An 18,238-nucleotide genomic window follows, 5' to 3' on the forward strand; every position below is an offset into this window, starting at 1 on the left:
CCGAGATAGACACAGCAGGAGTGGGGGGGAGCGAATAGTCAAGAAGTGACTCAACTAGTTGCTTACCTCTCTACTCAGAAAATCTGAACAGAGAGGAGATAAGTTCTTAGCCTCCAGGTCTGATGTACCTGTCAGTCTCTGATTTCAGGACTGTGAAATGCTGCTTGTCACTGATGTGAACAGGGCTTTGGTTGCCCAGCACTGCTAAACACAGATTTTGTCCTTGGTTTAGTAGGAGGCTACAGCTAAATTCATCCCAATATTCCTTCAGTAACTCCAACCGCTCAGATATCCCTGTGTATGAGGAGCTCTATGTATAAGTCTACACTGAAATTAAAATACCATGGCTGACCTTTGCCAGCTCAGATATTTAAGAGCAGGTTAGATAAATGTGTATATGGGATGGTCTAGAGTAGACAGTACTGGGTTCTGCCATGAGGGCAGGGGACTGGATTCGATGACATCTCGAGGTCCCTTCCAGTCCTAGTATTCTATGATGCTGCCTCACAGGACTGTTTAAGGTATGGGTTTGGGGTGGAGCCACGCTCTGTGGTCCTGAGAGATGGGATCGTCCCAGTGTTTAGGCTGAAGCCCAACTCTGAACAGCTATCCTGTAATTAAACAGCCACTGAGCCAAATCCACATGTGCTGGCCAACTACTGGCATCTAATTGCCATAGAGACACATCCTAAGGTTAAGGGGACTCATTCCTGGGCCACTCCTTACTACAGATAAACTAAACTTCAATCATTGGCGATTCATAAGTGAACCTGCTAGAAAGCTGGAGCTCCTCTATCTGGAGAACTTAAACAAATGGTCATGCAGCACCTTAGAGACTAACAAAAAATATAGATGATATCATGAGTTTTTGTGGGCACAACCCCTTTCATCAGAATACCTAGCTGGAGAGAACTCCCATCAGAGAAGGTGCTGGACATGTCAATTAATTTTGGCTTTGTCTTCACTGGCAATTGAATGATAGCTTTTGTAGTTCACAGATGCTTAAATCCGACCCCCCATGACAAAAGCTCTGGGGAGGCAAGTACTAATGTGAACAATGCTTTGTTGGCAGAATAAAGCAAAAAGACCTTGTTACGGGGGAGGTAGTTTTTTCTCCCCGAAAGCGTAGACAAGCAGTGTTTATATTGCCTGACTTTAGCAGGAGGCATGTCTTAAAAACTGTTTAGTGTGGATATACCCTTCATCTTTCTATAGTGTGCCTATTTGCCTCTTGTCGCTCGCTGAAATGAATTAGCGTCAAGTGCAGTTCTCTTCCGCTACAAGCTAAACTCAACCCAGGAGCTAGTGAGTCATTTATGCCTCTTGCTCCATATTTGTCATCTGAAGAAGTGGTTGTACCCATGAAAGCTCATGGTACTATTTGTACTTGTTAGTCTCTAAGGTGCTATAGGACCACTCATTTTTAAGCTTTTTTTTATATTATTTTTTAATTTACCCTCTCTGATGAGCAGCCTTTGTTCCTTGGTTTTCATTAGGAACCATAGGTCCCTAAGCACCCATGGTTTCTAGGCACACTGCAAACAAGACAGGACTTTCAGCAATTAGACTGGTTGAATCATTCAGATCACATGACCTGTATTCTCCTGAGTGATTTTCATATCCTTACCAGAACGATAGCGTTCATCTCTGGCTCCTCCTGAACGACCTCTATGATACTTGGATGAAGATGGTGCTGAAGTTGCTGCTGGAGCAGATGTCTGATTTCTGCCTTCCTTTTGCAATGCTGGATCAATCCCTGGAAAATAATTCCACAATTCTCTCAGGAACTAAAAAACTTAACAACAAAGCAACCTGCTTGTGGGCAACATTAAAAATCCACTATTGTCTGATAAATTAGCCAGGAAATAAACAGGTTTAACAGAGTGTGCTGCTGAAATTAAAAGTTGCCCGCTAAGCTGTTCAGTAAGCATATTTAAGGTCTTGTCTAAACTGGAACTTAGTTATTGGTGCAAACCTCTAGTATAGACCATGCCTTTCATTAGTATAGTGTGATCTGTACCAAAGCCATTTAGTGTGTTCCAGCAGTATTATATCATTGTACTTGTTAAATATCTCAAGATTTAAGCCTGCTTTTTAGGAGGAAAACCCCACCATCACAATTATCCAACACAACAGATATCTTAAAGAATGAATTTTGGAAGAGAATTATAGACAAGGCAAGTCTGATCTATTGCAACCACTTTATCATCATAATGCACAGCATTTAAAGAAAATAGTTTCAATTATTAGTGAAGAAACTTGCTAAAATAAAAGTCCTAATTACAGCATGTTATCTATAATTCATGAACTTCTCCAACATAAACCCTGCAATTTTACAAGAAAAAAACCTTTCCACTGCAAGCAAATGTGTCACAAATGAGCTTTAAATGCAGCACTGCTCCCTTCCTTTAGAAAAAAAAGAAAACTATTTTAATATATCTGAATGCAGTCTGAGTGCAGAACAAGCAATCGAACTAAGCTATTTTTATTGATAGGTCACATATAGTAAACAGGAAGGAAATCGATTCTTTCATAAAGACACTTGTCTTGTAGAACTTTAAAAGGGCAAAACTGTTTGAGTTAACATGAAGGACTTGAAAACACAGTTCAGTGTTTACAGCAGGGATGGGAAACCTCTGGCCCACAGGCTGGATGCGGTCCCCTGCTTAATTTAATTTAGTCCATTTTAAGTTTGCGCCACAGGCCGGAAACCCTGAGCCTCAGCTCCCTCCTCACACCATACTGGAGTGTCACTACTTGGCAATCAGGGAAGCTAACTACCCTGCTTGCAGGTGCCCCCTGTAGCTCCCATTGGCTGGGAACCATGGACAATGGGAACTGCAAGTACAATGCCTGCAGGCGGGGTCAGCACATGGAGCCACCTGCCTTGCCCCCACCCCAGGGATGTGCCAACCGTGGCTGGGAGCAGTAGCACCTGGGAATGTAAAATCCCATTTAACTGGTTAACCAGTACTGGTAGGGAAAACGCCTCCAACTTCAGGTTTACAGCATGAAATGGGGAGAAATTCTGGTCCCAATGAAGTCAATCGGAGTTTTGACACTCATATGAAAGAGCAGGGCTCGACAAACCACAGCGAAATCCACTTGCCAGCCCCGCACCACGCATGCGCCAGACTTGCACTGCGCATGGGCGCACTGCCGGTGAACGGGGTGACCGGCTGAAATCGACTCGCCACAGGCGAGTAGATAAACGGATTTGTCGAGCCCTGTGAATGAGACTAGGATTTCACCCAGGGAATCAGGAAACCTGGGTTCTAGTCCTTGTCCTGCTATTGACCCACTGAGATCACAGGCAATGCACATCACCTCTGTGCCCTCCCCCCCGCCCTCGAGTCTCCCACATGTACTATAGGGACAGTAAAGAATCATAGGCAAGCACAAGACACAGCACATTTCAATAGCAGTTCCTTATTTGACCCCTCTTGCCCAGAACTACAATCAGAGCATATAATTTGCATGTTAAGTATATATTGTTCATGAATGTGCCAACATAATTACTCGAGACTGAACGGGCCATGAATGCAGTGCTGTAATTACAGTTTTCTTCTGATGCTTTAGCTACTAATTAATAGTCACAGAGGGTATCAGATCAACGTTGCATGAACCGAAAAGGATTTACTAGAATAGATCAAACTACTTTAGTAGGTAAACAACAGGATTCCAAAATTAGCTGGAAATCCCAAAAGATAACATTTATTTGTAACATGGTAATTCAGTCAGTGTCTGCAGAATTTGAATGTGAAAGTTTTGTGAAGTATCAAAGCTAAGGAGCAGCAAAAATTTTGGAGTTGCTTACCCAGAACTTTAATTTTTGTTACTAATAGGGATGTGGCAGTGTACACGTTTTAATGGTTAACTGATGAACCTAGACTCATCAGTTACCCTTCTTGGTTAAAGATACAGAGGCGCAGAGTAGGAGGGAGGAAGCAGATGGGAGCCGGTGCTTGTGGGGAGCTGGCTTTTAAGTGAACTGGCTCCCGCAGAGCTGCCTTCCTTCTCCCCCTCCCCCTGGATGTCTCTCCATGGGACAAGGGGCAATTTTTGCTTAACCATTCGCTGGGTGCAGAAGCTAAGAGCATCTACAAACAAGAAGCAGACCAGGAAGGGAGGACATATAGCTTTTATGGTGAAGTACAGGGACTGAGAGCCAAGACAGCTGGATTTAAATCTGCATCTATGCAATTTCTGTACTTAACATGCTTCAATTCTACCAATTTAAAAAAAAGGGGGACTATAAGGCTTAATTAACATTTGTGTTTGTAAACTGCTTGGAGATATTCGATTTAAAACATTTAGATTATTTGAAATTCAAAACACGTGAAAGTAAGAAAACAGCTGCAACAATGGATTGTGTGTCCTGATATCAGCACGTACACAATTTCACCATTTTGAAAATAAATGGAATAATACTTTACAGGGACAGTGACATCAGGGTCTGTTACACCCCCAACCCAGCCTGGTAGTTTTCAAAACTTTTTACCATCTGATGCATTTTCAATGGCTTGTGTATAATGAGTCTAATGGTTTAACTAATTCCCAGTTGTTACACACCAGACACTTCTAGCTAATAATAATTGGCCCTATACAGCCTGTTTCATTAAAGGTACTATCATGTTTGAACTCATGCCCCGTGGCCCTAGAAATGGACAGGCCCAGTGCTTCAGCAAGGCGAGCAAAGTTGATGCCTTGGGCCTTGCGCATTCAGAGCCCTGTGCTGCCCAGCTCCCAGCCCTGCCCACCCGGCTGCTCACTCAGGGCTTCACACTGCCCTGCTCCCGGGCCCGCCCACCAGCTCAGCCACACTGCCTTAGGCCCCACACACTGTTTGGCTGGGCCTGGAAGTGGACCCTCCATCTCAAGATGCAGATTCACTGGTGAGGAAACTTGCATTATTGCTGCCTACAGTGAATCACTTTGGAGGATTTTAAACCCTTCTGCACTGTTTCTTCGGTATCTTTCACGATGTACCAACTGCACACAAAGTTACAAATTTTAAAAAACTTTAAATACTGAAAATTTGAAAAACCTGGAATGTCAGAGGGAGAATAATTACTGTAGAAAATTTAATCAACTAGAACAAGTCATTAGATTATGTTGTAAACCTTATTAGCAGGGGTCGACAAATTATGGAAAACCCTACTCGCCAGACAAAAAAGGGACTCGCCACCCTCCCCCACAAAAAGTGTTTTTTTAATGGCATAAATTCCTAATAAGAATAAGAACAGTAATTACTAATAAGTTATTAATAAATATCTTATAAACTTCTGCCTTTTCTCTCTGCTGCCATGTCTCCTCCCCTTACTCCATCAGCTGCCCTGGTGCCTGCTGCCCCCAAACCCCTCACCCTCCTCTGCTGTCCTGACTCCTGCCCTTATCACTGCCCTCAGCCTTCCTAAGACCTGCCCCCCTCCACCAGCCCTTCTCTCCCCCCTGTGCTCACTCCTCCAGTAGCCCCACTCTGATCATGTGAGCTACCCCTCCCTCATCCCCTCTTCTAAAACCTCCCTCTACACACCTGCCCTGCCTCTCTCCTCTGGTGCTGGTCGGTCCCTCTGCAGGTGTCTGCCCTTCTGCTTCACCCCCAGAACCCCTGGGCACTGGCACCGTCCTGGTACCTCCCCCTTCCTCTACTGCCCCTTTCCTCTTTTTCCCTGATACCCACCCCCTCACCACCCTCTGCCCCCATTCCCCTCATGCCCCTGTGCCCTCACAGATGCCTTGCTCCATTCCCGCCTTCCTCATGCCCACCCCTTCTTTCAAGCCTTCTCCCAGCTCCTCCCCCTCCCCCCTTTAGCCCCCAGTGCCCTTACCCTCTCCTCTTCCAGCATCACCCTGTCCCCCCTCCCACTGACCCCTCCCCTCCTGCTCTTTTCCTCATTGTCTGCACCTGGCCCCCTGGCATTTGTCTCTCCTGCACCCCTGTCCCTTGATGCCTTCCCCTTTCTTCTTCTTCTCCTCCTGACCTCCACCCCTTCCCTCCCCTCAGCACAAGCCCCTTCCCCATATTTTTCCCCTCCCCTCCCCTCCCTTCCCCACAGCCCAGCCCAGCCCATGCCCTTCCCCTCCCCCTCCCCCTCCCCCAGGGCCAGCTCTAGGTTTTTTGCTGCCCCAAGCAAAACATTTTTGGCCGCCCCCCCCCCTTTTTGTTGTCTTTTACACGTTTGCATTTTGCAATGGGTTTTTTGGTTTGTTTGTTTCCGTAGAGTTTTCATTTGTTTTTTTCCATAAAGGCAAAGGCGCTTCAAGTGAACTCCCCCTTTCACTCGCTGCTGGGTCACAGCAGCCTTTTCCCTGCCCTGTCCAGCCCCTCCCTATGGACAAGCACCCTTCACTCCCGACCCACAGGGGGAGCAGGGTGCAGGGACAGCACAGAGCCAGAGGGGTGCAGGGAACAGTCGGGGCACGGGGAACGGGAGGCACAGAGCCAGAGGGATGCAGGGATCGGGGGGAGCAGGGTGCGGTGGAGGAACGGGGAATGGGACGCAGGGAACAGGAAGGGCAGAGGGATCGGGGTCTAGAGGCAGGGCATGGGCAGCACAGAGCTGGGGGGGCAGGGATCAGGGGGAGCAGGGTGCAGGGTACAAGGGCGGCGCAGAGCCAAAAGGTCGCAAGAAAGAGGGAGAGCAGGGGGTCCAGGGTGCAGGGGCAGCGTGGGGAACAGGCGGCGCAGAGACAAAGAGGGGCTGGGGCTGGAGCCGGCGGGCCATCTCCCAGGGACACGGGGCCAGAGCTGAGCTGCCGTGGCTCTTTAAAATCAGCAGGACCACGTTACGCCAGTGTCCTGGCATCCCGCCCCGCCTCCTCATGCCAGAGCTGAACCCAGGCAGCCCAGCGGCAAGAATCACTGCGCTTCCCCCTTCCCAGCAGCGCTCTGCTCCTCCGCCGGCCAGCAGATCGGATGGGGCCGCGCCGCCCATACTGAGGGCTTCCCACCGGGCCAGACTGCCCCTGCATTCACCAGCTGGTAAAATCTACTCGCCATGGGCGAGCGGGCGTGTGTATTTGTCAAGCCCTGCTTATTAGTGCCAAAGCAGCATATACACCTGTGCAATACTGGGCTTCCACGTACGTCACTATTTCAGCTCAGTGCGGAAATTAGGTCCATGTGGTCAATTCTTATACCCAGGGGAAGCTCCACTGGGAGTCTGTAGCGATGGAATGATCTGTGATGCCGACGTTTATAAATAAAGGTTCAGGTTCTTAAATTGTGGGTACCTCAGGAAGAGACATTCTTCAGTGCCAAGCTCACCATCTGAGCTTAGGATTCACCCATGTGTGTCTTTTTCGTGAACAGGCAGATTTTATTTAGAGCCAATGAAGAGACAACTTTAACAACAAAGCAACTTAAAACTTCCAGTTCATTTGACAATGTATTTAGGTAAGTAACCACTAGATGTCAGCAGCACATTTAAGCACTATTCTTTTTTAATTATACTTTTAATTTCTTGCTTCTAAGATGCAAAAGCTTTCTGTTTATTCCCTGGGACATCACAGTATAGCCATGACAGTTCATTTACATAGGGATTAAATGTAACCTTAAGTGACATGAAACATCAACATCTAGCTCTTTGTTTAAATGTTGTTATATAATAATGTGTATGAATACAAGTTAATATAAAGCATAAGCAGGTTCAGAGATCTGGGAACACACACATTTACAGTACATCCTATACAGTTACAAAGCTTTCTGACAAAGCAGCAGAAGTGAGCTAAGCTTGGCAGATGTTAGATGACTTTATTTAGCATTCCCTTCAGAATAATCCTGCTATAAGCTGCAGTTTATGCTGACAGGATCTGGCTATACACAGGCACCATGATGGTTGTATTTTATATGGATTTTACAGGATGCACTTGATGTTTTAATTGTCATTTGATTCAAGCTGAATATGCTGCTCCCCCACTCCTTCCCTCTTAGTAAGGGAGAAGGGGCACTTTTTAAAGTGATTTTATCTAAAAGATCCAAGAAAAGATTAGTATGTGATCAATAACAATGCCACAATAGTCAAGTTGAATATTTACATTAGCAATAAAGCCAGAGAGGCTAGGATTCATTTGACAAAGAACAAACTATAGAGGAGAAAAGCAGGTTAGCCTGCTAGTCTATGTAAGGAATTGAACAAAAGTGGTAATGTTTCACTAGCCATTCTTTAAAATGATGCAGTGTTGTCCAGCTATAAACCTATAAAAACAGTATAAATGCAAATGCCTGTAGGCCAGTCTGGATACTAGTTCCAGGGGGGGGGGGGAAAAGAGGTGGGAGAGTCCTCTTCTAGCAGCAGACATGTTGCTCCTTCCCTTTCATTCCTTGAGAGACTAAGAACTTATTGGACATAAAATGTTGGCCTTTCTGAAAGAGCCATTAGTCACAATGGTCTCAAATTATGCACAAATACAAAATTTGACCTAATAGGGAAAGACACCTGATCTACAGCTAGGTGAGATTCTGATGCTATGCATGGGTAAAAAACTAAAACTAAACATGTCCTGGATTAGAATTCTGGCTTTCCTTCACAATTGTGACATTCACTCCAACTTAACTGGGGAGCAAATAATTCCCTGTTCATGGCAGCCACAAGTCAGATCTTGTGAACCTGGTGCATGTGTCTCTAATGTACAGGGCTCAACAAATTATACAATCGACTCACCCGTGGCAAGTAGATTGTAACCCAGAAGAGCCGGGTTCTGGCGATCTGCGCATGCACAGATCGCCAAGCAGCGCAGCTGGCGAACAGGGCTCGCCGCAGTTCGGCGAGCCCTGCTAATGTACATGGTTAGACAAAGCAGTGGCTAAATAATTGGTTACTGGGCTACCACAGAAGCTCCCACTGAGAATAATCCAATGGTGGCAGATATGAAGGGAAAGATTAATAAAAAAAAAAGCTATAGCTCAGGCTTGCTCATTGATTGTTGGCATATGACACACAAGAGAGAGGCAAGGGTCTGTGGACTCACAAAGGAAGTAAGTGACAGTCACTTCAGGCAGGTAGAGGGGGAAAGCAGAATCTTATATAATTAAAGAAAAACAACAACCAAAACAAACCACGAACAGAAGTGAGCCTATAACACACACTGATGTGATGTTACTTGGGGTAGGATTGGGGAATACTTAGTAAAGCGAGAATATAAACAAATAGTCTACGACCAAGGTAAATGTTAGGGTGAAGAGTAACAGAAGATTACTGAATGAAAATACACATGCATGGAATTATGATTTGGGTTGGTCTTATAATGGTTAAGACAATTAGGACACTAACCACTTGAAACGGAGTCAATATACAGAATCAGCTAACAACAGGTTCACCTCTTACCCATTGCCAATTTCTGTAGATTAAACAGTCACATTACCCTTAAAAAAATAAGTCGTCCCATGGCTGCCAGTATTGCAACACTGACCCACACAAACTGGGAAAACTGTATGGGGGGAAGGAGGACACACAATGAGAACGATTAGGCACAAAGCAACTATTGGAGAGTGTCAGGTCCAGGCCCACTGCTGGGGGGGGGGGGGGGGGGGGGGGATGAGGGAAAGGAGGAAGAAACAAAGACAGCAACTGTTCCAGGGACCAGTTGGCTATTTAAATTGCCACCAGCACACTCCAGGCCACTCTAAGGGCTTGGGAGGGACGTGGCGCACTCTGAGCAGTACTGAAGGCTAGCTGCCCTGGCCCTACCCCTTCCACTTGAGGCCCTGCCCCTTCTGGAACTGTGGAGCTGTGTCCCATCCCCCCATACACACCTTACCCAGGGCCTAGCCTGGCTGTCACCTCCCCTGGTCAAGGCACAGCTACACACACACTGCAGAAGTGCAAGAGAGCAAATGGGTTGGATGGCTGATATCTCCTTAGGTATTAACAACACATTTTAACATCCCCAGTTAAGGTAAACGTGTAACTGCTGAAAATGTCACTGGTTAAACATTAAAATGTCAGTGGTTACACGTTAAGGATCGGGTAACTGACTAACTGAATAGTCGATGCTTTTTGCATCGAAATTAGTCGATAGGGTGCCTCCAACTTTGTAGCGTAGCAATAGCCCTAGGGGTGTCGCTATACTTCAAAGGCATAAGCATGGTGTGGAGCCTGGCGTCAGCTGGAGACTGCCCCACTGACCCCATGCTCCGTGTGGCACTGTCGTTCTGAAGCGCCGTGAGGAGCCTGATGCCAGGCTCCCCACGGTGTTTCAAAGTGGCAGTGCTGCACCGATTCGCCAGCTGATCCTGGGCTCTGTGCAGTGCTGCCGCTTTGAAACGCCGTGTACAGCCTGGCGATACTCCAGTTTGCCCCAGGCTTCACATGCCTTTTCAAAGCAGCAGTGCCATGGGGAGCCCGGGGTCGGCCCCAGGCTCCAAGCAGTGTTGCCACTTTGAAGTACCTCCTCTTCTCTCTCCCTCCCTCCCCCCCTCTCCCCCCCACTGCCTCTATCTGACGAAGGCAGCAAGGGGGGCGGGGAAGCAACTAGTCAACTATCCTGTCGACTGTCCGGTAAGTATTTTCTTATTGGACAGTCAACTAGTCCTTCACATCCCCATTACACGTAGGGGAGAGGTGGCTCCTTGTGAGCACCAGTTCCCGTCCTTCGCTGCTCATGCTGCTGCCTGTATCAGAGGCGGCAGCACAGTGGAAGGGGGTGGGAAAGCACACATGGAGAGCCACATTGTAAACACTGGCTCCCAACTGCCCTCCCCCCTCACACTGCTGCCACTGGTAGAGGCAGTACTTTGGCGGTGGGAGGGAGACAGCTCCCCATGAGCACCTGCTACTAACTGCCTCCCCCTCCTCCTCCCCCAACAGCCCGTGCTGCTGATACAGAGGCAGCAATGGGAAGTGGTGGAGGGGACACACTGCATGTAACAAGGCATATTATCTGATGAGTCCAGGCTCATTGGTCAACTGTGAACACAATTACACTTTCATATTCCTAGTGTTAACCACCTCTTTGTTTACTAATGCATGTGAAATCTGAACACGCTCAATCACATTTAGATTACTTTTTCTTATACTAAGTATGTTAAGGATTGGGTAACTGACTAACTGAATAGTCGATGCATATTTCATCAAATGTTCAATTAGTCGATAGAGCACCTCCGCCTTTGAATTGTAGCAACAGCCCACTTCAAAAGCAAAAGCACTGCGTGGAGCCCAGGATCAGCTGGGGACTTCCCCACTGACCCCAGGCTCCATGCAGTGCTGCCACTTTGAAACACTGCAGGGAGCCTGGCATTGGGCTCCTTGGGGTATTTCAAAGTGGCAGCGCTGCATGGAGCCCAGGTTCTGGCCCCAGGCTTTAAGCAGTGCTGCCGCTTTGAAACACCCTCTCTCCCTCCACCCTCCCACTGCCTCTTTCTGATAAAGGCAGGTAGGGGGCGGGAAGCAACTAGTCGACTAGTTCTTCACATCCCTATCTTATATGCAGCATAATGCTCAGAACAAGCTGCACAGCATACCACCCAATATGTAGGACCCCCTTCAGAGCCACCAGACTACTTCCATCACAGATTTAGTTCTTATCCCACTCATTACCATCTTTTTAATTTCTCTCCTTGCCATAGTTCAAACACTAACCCTTCACCTAACTCTCCACATACCCAGTTCACCTAACTCTCCACCACTAACATCACAACTTCCCTTTCCCTCTCGCCAGATGGGGAACCTCCCCATAGTCAAATATTTCATGAAGATTTGCGCACTAGGTGCTAAAGGATGATAATCATACTAAATGAATGCAACTGGAGTTCTGCTGATTTTAGCTCCTGTTTTCTTGTTTGATCCAAATAAGTTGTTGTTAGACTCATGTTTATTTTTACAATCTGTCAAACTTTTGATGTCAAATGTGTAGAGGAATACCTCATATCTACCACTTATGATCCACAAAAACTCCCAGATTTCTTTCTGCAATACTCCTTCCTAGACAGTTATTTCCCATTTTGCATGTGTGAAAGTAATTGTTCCTGTCTTAAGTTCATCTAAGTCCTTTTGACTTATAATCCTATCCTCCAAGGCACTTGCAACTCCTTCCAGTTTGGTAACATCCACAAACCTTGCAATTGTACTCTCCATGCCATTACCTAAATCTCTGATTAACATATTGAACAGAACTGGACCCAGAACTGACCCTTGCAGGACCCCACTTGTTATGTCGTTGCAGCATGGCTGTGAACCATCAACAACCACTTATGCACCCATCTTATTGTAGCTCCATCTAGGTTGTATTTCCTTTTATTAATGAGAAGTTATGCGAGACTATCAAAAGTCTTACTAAAGTCTAGATAGATCACATCTACTATTTTCCCCTTATCCACAAGGTTTGTTACTCTGCCAAAGAAAGCTATTAGGTTGGTTTGACATGATTTGTTCTTTACATATCAATGCTGACTGTTACTTATCACCTTATTATCTTCTACATGTTTACAAATAGATTCCTTAACTATTAAATTCTAAAGCTATAACCTACGGCCATAAAATAACAGGATCTATGTTCATTAATCGTTACTCCTGCATATGCAATCTTCCCACAATTTTCATAAGGAACATTTAGGAGTCCTTCACTAACTTTCAGACTACAAGCCAATTGCAGTAATTCTAACTGCATGCAAAACTATGTACACTTTGTTGGTCTCTCTCAGAAATGTTGCAGATATCTGGGATCAAGTCAGAATCCTATAGGAATGAACATGCTGCAAGGGGATGGAGAATCATCCAGAACAAAGGATAAATCGGTGTTTCTCAACCTTTTTTAATAAAGTACCCCTTTAAAAAAATTGTAAGTACCCCCCAGTACCTACAGTTTTTAGACACCATTTTTTTTCTACTACTGCAACACATTTGTTTAAATAAATTAATCGTAAGGTGGGCGGGAGATGAAATTTTTGGGTGCAAAAAGTACAAAAATAACACACAAACTTAAAACAAAAATTCAGTTTTCTCCACATTTCAGTTGTGTTGACACCCCCCTCCCCCAGACTTCTCTCGAGTACCCTTACGGGTACTCGTACCCCTGTTTGAGAAACACTGGAATAAACAGCAATGGAGGAATAACAATCATTTTGAAACATGAAGTTGGCAAAAGTTCTGATAGATTCAGACATCTGTTTTGTTTGTAAGGGTCCTTGTTCCTCAAAGACACTTCCAGTTAAAGATTTGCAAACCTTTAATGCATGTTAAAATAATAGTCTACATGACAATCCCCCATAGAGTAGCTTCTTATTAATGGGGAAAGGGGAGTGAGAACTCTACCCACCAATGCAGACAAAGGTTTTGACAGGTCTTGGTAAATATAATTTCCTTTATATATAAGGAGAGGATTATTTTCTCCTATCCTTAGGAACTGATTACTTATTTAATGCGCACTCTCAAATACTGAGAAAACACATTCAGCCAACAGTGTGTCTGGTTGCAAGAGCTGCTAATTTTGGCAACAAGGCTTTCCAGAATTTGCACTCCCTGAGCCAAAGAGCTATACTCTGCCAGGTTTGCAGCGATCTGAGGAGGACAGCAGTTCATTAAGTTAAGCAAGGAGGGAAATATATCCTAGTCCACAATAAAAATCAAACAAGCGATGCTTGAGGTGCTATTTGTGTCTACAGGTCTCCCAGTGCCTAGCATAAGCATGTTTATTAAAAAGCTCTGCAGAATACTGCAACCGACAGGAACAATACAAGAGCCCCATTAAGCCATGTAATGGATTTGCCTTGCTTAGATTGTGTATTCAGAAATCCACATCAAACACTAATAGAAATAAATCCAATAGCACTGAGTCATCATATGGGCCCAGAGGCTTCCAGATGTCCTCCCAGGAGAAGAGGACTTTCTGAAAGACAGATTACTATACTATCACAACACTTTCATTGTCAGATATGGAGGGGACACAAGAATCTCACTTGACACCATCCAGAATAACGAATGTCAGGGCACACCCCACTAGAATCCAGTTTCTTATTACCATGCCAACCCAATTCAGCTATGCTCATTCTATCCTCAAGAGAACACATGCTTTCCTGTAGGGATGTAAGAGACTACTGAAGCAGTTGACTACCCGATAAGCCTAGGCTTAATCAGGTAGTCAAGTGACTACTCACCTACTCACTTGCAACCACACCCCGCTGCCTCTGTATCAGAGGCAGCAAAGTGGGTGGGGGGGGGGGGCAGGAGCCAGTGAGAGCCAGGACTGCTGAGTCCTGGCTTGCGCCAGCTCTAGGCACTACCCCCACTGCAGATCCACAGTTTAAATGCACACCTGGCTCCTACTACATTTAAACTGCAGAACCCAGAGCAGGAGTAATACACAATTAGTGAACTACCCGCTTTTTAACATCCTTATTTTCGTGTTCTCTATGATAATTTTCAAAGTCTCTTATCTGAACGGTCTCTTATCCGTCCTGCAAGATTGCACACTGACAGCTAGTAGGAGGTGGTGAACGCCAATGAGACACAGGCAATCCAAACAAATGGCAAGATCCTATGAAGGGGAAGGCTGAATTGAGCTGAACAAGTGGCTCACTCACTGGCTTGGAGCCTTTCTGATGGATATTTGTCTCTACAGATGGAAGAACTCAAAGATACAGTCAACCCTCTGATGCACGTTTGTCATAGCTGCTGTGCACTTTTAAAATGTTCCAAAAGAGCATTCAGTGACTGCCAACAGCTGAGCTCTGCCACAGCAATGGGAGGTCAAAGTGTCAGCTCTAATACACCCATAAAGCAGATAGACCCCTTTTCATTTCACAGGGCTTTTTGTGGCTCAGGCTAGCTGATCCTTTCCAAGTCACAGACTGCTATAAATATGAATTCAGGATGTCCCTCTTCCCTTTATTTTGGCCCATTCATCTGAATGTTCACAAGTAGCACTTGAGGCCATGCCTACACATGCACACACAGGAAAGCTAAGGACAATCCTATTAAAGGTGACATCATTCTTCTAATTGACCCTTTTTGACTTTCCCAAATAGCCCCAGTGGACAAGCCCTTAACTATGTATGAGCCATGCACAGTCTCACCAGACATTTTTCCCCTTAATTAAACATTTTCCAAAATAAACATGCACACAGTGACTGATACAAGATGCCACTTTAGTGCATACAGTGCTGCCTACAGAATATGGGATGCTAGGTATCGTGTAACTGAATAGTTGTGTAACCACATGAAATCTTAGCAGTTACATGACTATTTCATAGTCTATGTAAGATTCTGCATAGCCTACCCCATCAGCTCTCAGCAAATAAGTCCAGGATGATTGCTCAAGTACGTTAATTTTTGCAAAAGTAGATGCAAAAGAGAGAGAGTTTCTAAAAGGACTAATGCTGTCCCAATTCAAACAGGCAGTGTTACACAGTGGACTACACATAAAGATAGGAAAAAGGGCCTCCCAAATTCTGGCCATGACTTTGCCAATTACTTGCTGCAGCACATCATTTTATCCCTCTGTGCTTCAGTTCTCCCCACATCTGTGAAATGGGAATATCATCGTACAGAGTGATATGCCTAAGCACTAGTTAACATTTGGGAAGTGCTTTAAGAACATAATGCACTAATTAAGTGCTGAGGGATTTTCTTCCACAGAAGAAAAATCACTTCTCTTCATGTCAGGAGAGGGGAAAAACATCAGACTCTTTTAAACTAAGAGATTTATCCTGCATTGCTTATGCATGTGTGACTCCCTCTAGAGTCAATGGGACATTTGCCAGGGTAGAGTCTACTCGAGTTAAGTCCCATAAAGAGCCACAAGACTGTCACTATGGCAATAGTGAATTCCACCTTAATTAGTGACATGCTATCTGGCCCTACTTTCTCCCAATGCTCTGGCTTGCTCCCCTGCCTCGAGAAGCATGTCAATTAGTGCAGCAGGACCATGCACCGTCTCACCAGACATTTTTTTCCCCTAATTAAACATTTTCCAAAATAAACATGCACATAGTGACTGGCACAAGGAGTAAAGTACTACTGTAGTGCATACAGTGCTGCCTACAGAATATGGGATACTAGATATCATGTCATTGAATAGTCGTGTAACCACATGAAGTCTTAGCGGTTACATGACTATTTGATTGCCCCAGGGGCGGGGCCAGCAGCCAGCGTGCTCCCAGCCCCGCTCCCTGGGAGCCTCCTAACACCCCACGCTGCTGCCTCTAAATCAGAGGCAGCAGTGTAGGGTGGCAGCAGGCACTGTTGGGGGGAGAGAAGTTAGTCCACTGCAGCAGCCCCTAATCACAGGGAGCTCGGACCCCTCACAGACAGGGACTACTGCCATGGACCAGGTTCTGCCTGCAGTGGGCTCAGGCTCATTACAGACAAAGGCTGCTCAGTGGGATGCCGGAGCAGCCTCCGTCCAAGGGGAGCTCAGACCCTCTGTGGACAGAGGCTGCATTGTGGCAGCTCCCCTGCCCCCTGCGCAAGGCGGCAGCACGGGGGGGAGGGGGCAGCAGCACGACAGAGCAAGTGCTTTGGGGAATTGGCTTTTAAGCCTATTCTCCGCCCCCCCCCCCCCTCCCCGCGCGCCCAGCCCCTGCCTGCTCCCCTTGCTGCCTCGTATCAGAGGTAGAAAGGGGCGGAGGGGGCAGGATGCATGTAGGCAACAAGATTAACCAATAAGCCCAGGCTTAACAGATAATTGTGCAGTTGATTACATGTTGACATCCCTATACAGAATTACTGCTATTGTCCTGGTTGCCACACACTCAACTCCCAACCAAGAGCAAATCTGTGAAGAGAAGTGGCTTGCAGGAGTAAAAGGAGCCCACAACCCCCAACTTCCTCAGAGCCAAAGAGTTCACCAGAACATGACGTGAGTCAGAGCTTACGAGACCTGCTCGACAGATGTCTGCTTATACAGATTAAGCCCAAGCATGCCACTCGATGTTGCTTCATTAATATAATAAAGATAAGAGTTGATTATCACTTAATCAAACCCAAGAGAAAATGTTATCAAACAGCTGTGTAGTCAAACACCCTGCAGTTGCTTGACAGATTCAAAACGTTGGCCCAAAGCAGGATTTCTGCTCATATTGCTTGTGTCAATATATTAGGTTGGTAACTACACACTGTGTCCCTTTCCACAGCTTTTGTATTTAAAATATTTACCACAGCAATAAGTCACTCTAGTGACTAATGCAGGGGAGCAGAGCATCAGATGAGAACATATTTAAGCTATTATAGTGTGAACAAAGAAATGGTGAGAAATCTAACCCAGTGAACAGATTCTATGGGGGGAAAAAAAAGGATACATGCGACCATGACAGAATTTTTTTGTTTTAGGCTCCAGGTGAATATCACCTGAAATGAAGAGTCAATGCCATTTCAAAAGAAAAAAATCAACATGCACATTCACAATCTGCTCAAAGCAGTGCTGACAAGCTGACATTCAATCACACTCCTTTACCCCTACCCTTTTTGGCATTAGTCCAGTAACACCCAATTATACTAACAGTTAAGTCGTAGCACTCCCTGCCTGTCATACCAATTCAATACTGATCAACTGCAAAAACCCAGAAACGTTATTTGATTTTTTTTTAGTAGATAAAGATTATTCCCAATGTATCAACTGCACAATTATTTTTGTGCTAGTATTCTGTCACTAATTATTGGAGATGCTTTGGGCCTTGCCCGAGAGAGGCATTTACAATTATCCATCCTTAATTATCCTACATTCATAGTCAGCCCCACTGCTAAGGATCTTTGAATATAAGAAAATTAATGTAAACAAAATGACAAGTGAATTCAGCAAATCTGGTAAATAAGGTAACAAGGCCAATTATGAAGATGCTACGGTCTCTATAGAAAACATGAGGAATGGCTTCATAGTGTATTTATAGGGGCAGACGTATGAAAAGGCAAGTTCACCTTAGCCATTAAACCATTTTTATATAGTTCTTCATAGTCTGCCTTTTGACAAAGGCCTTGTGAATGCTTCTTCATTTGGAAATTTTCTTTTTTTCTCCATATATTGTTTTGATTGACTTGAACATAGCCATCTCAGATGATAAAAGCAGATTAAGCTGGAAACCCACAGCTTCGTCTGGCAAAGCAGCAAGAGCATATGGATGAGAGATTTTATGGCACTCACAACCAGTTCACAGATGCGGGGTGCACAGATATTAATGTGCTAATTACGGCTCTGATCCCATCTACACAGGCATAATCTAGGTCCATTATAAAGCTTCTTAGATGATATTGGTATTTCACGTGGGTGTAATAGCCCAATTACACCTTGAGGTAAATATGTTGAA

General features: G+C 45.3%; 1 protein-coding gene across 3 annotated transcripts in view; it reads right to left on the bottom strand.

The window, feature by feature from the left end:
* The window catches only part of DIP2B (disco interacting protein 2 homolog B), a 170,839-nt gene that overhangs the window by 61,491 nt on the left and 91,110 nt on the right, over nucleotides 1–18,238 (bottom strand). For all 3 annotated transcript variants that reach the window (XM_075902045.1, XM_075902044.1, XM_075902043.1), the window contains exon 3: nucleotides 1,628–1,756. In XM_075902045.1, coding sequence (XP_075758160.1) covers nucleotides 1,628–1,756 — 129 coding nt within the window. The remainder of the gene's footprint in view (nucleotides 1–1,627; nucleotides 1,757–18,238) is intronic.

The sequence above is a fragment of the Pelodiscus sinensis genome, chromosome 19, assembly GCF_049634645.1.
Source record: "Pelodiscus sinensis isolate JC-2024 chromosome 19, ASM4963464v1, whole genome shotgun sequence".
In the NCBI taxonomy this organism is placed as follows: Eukaryota; Metazoa; Chordata; order Testudines; family Trionychidae; genus Pelodiscus; species Pelodiscus sinensis.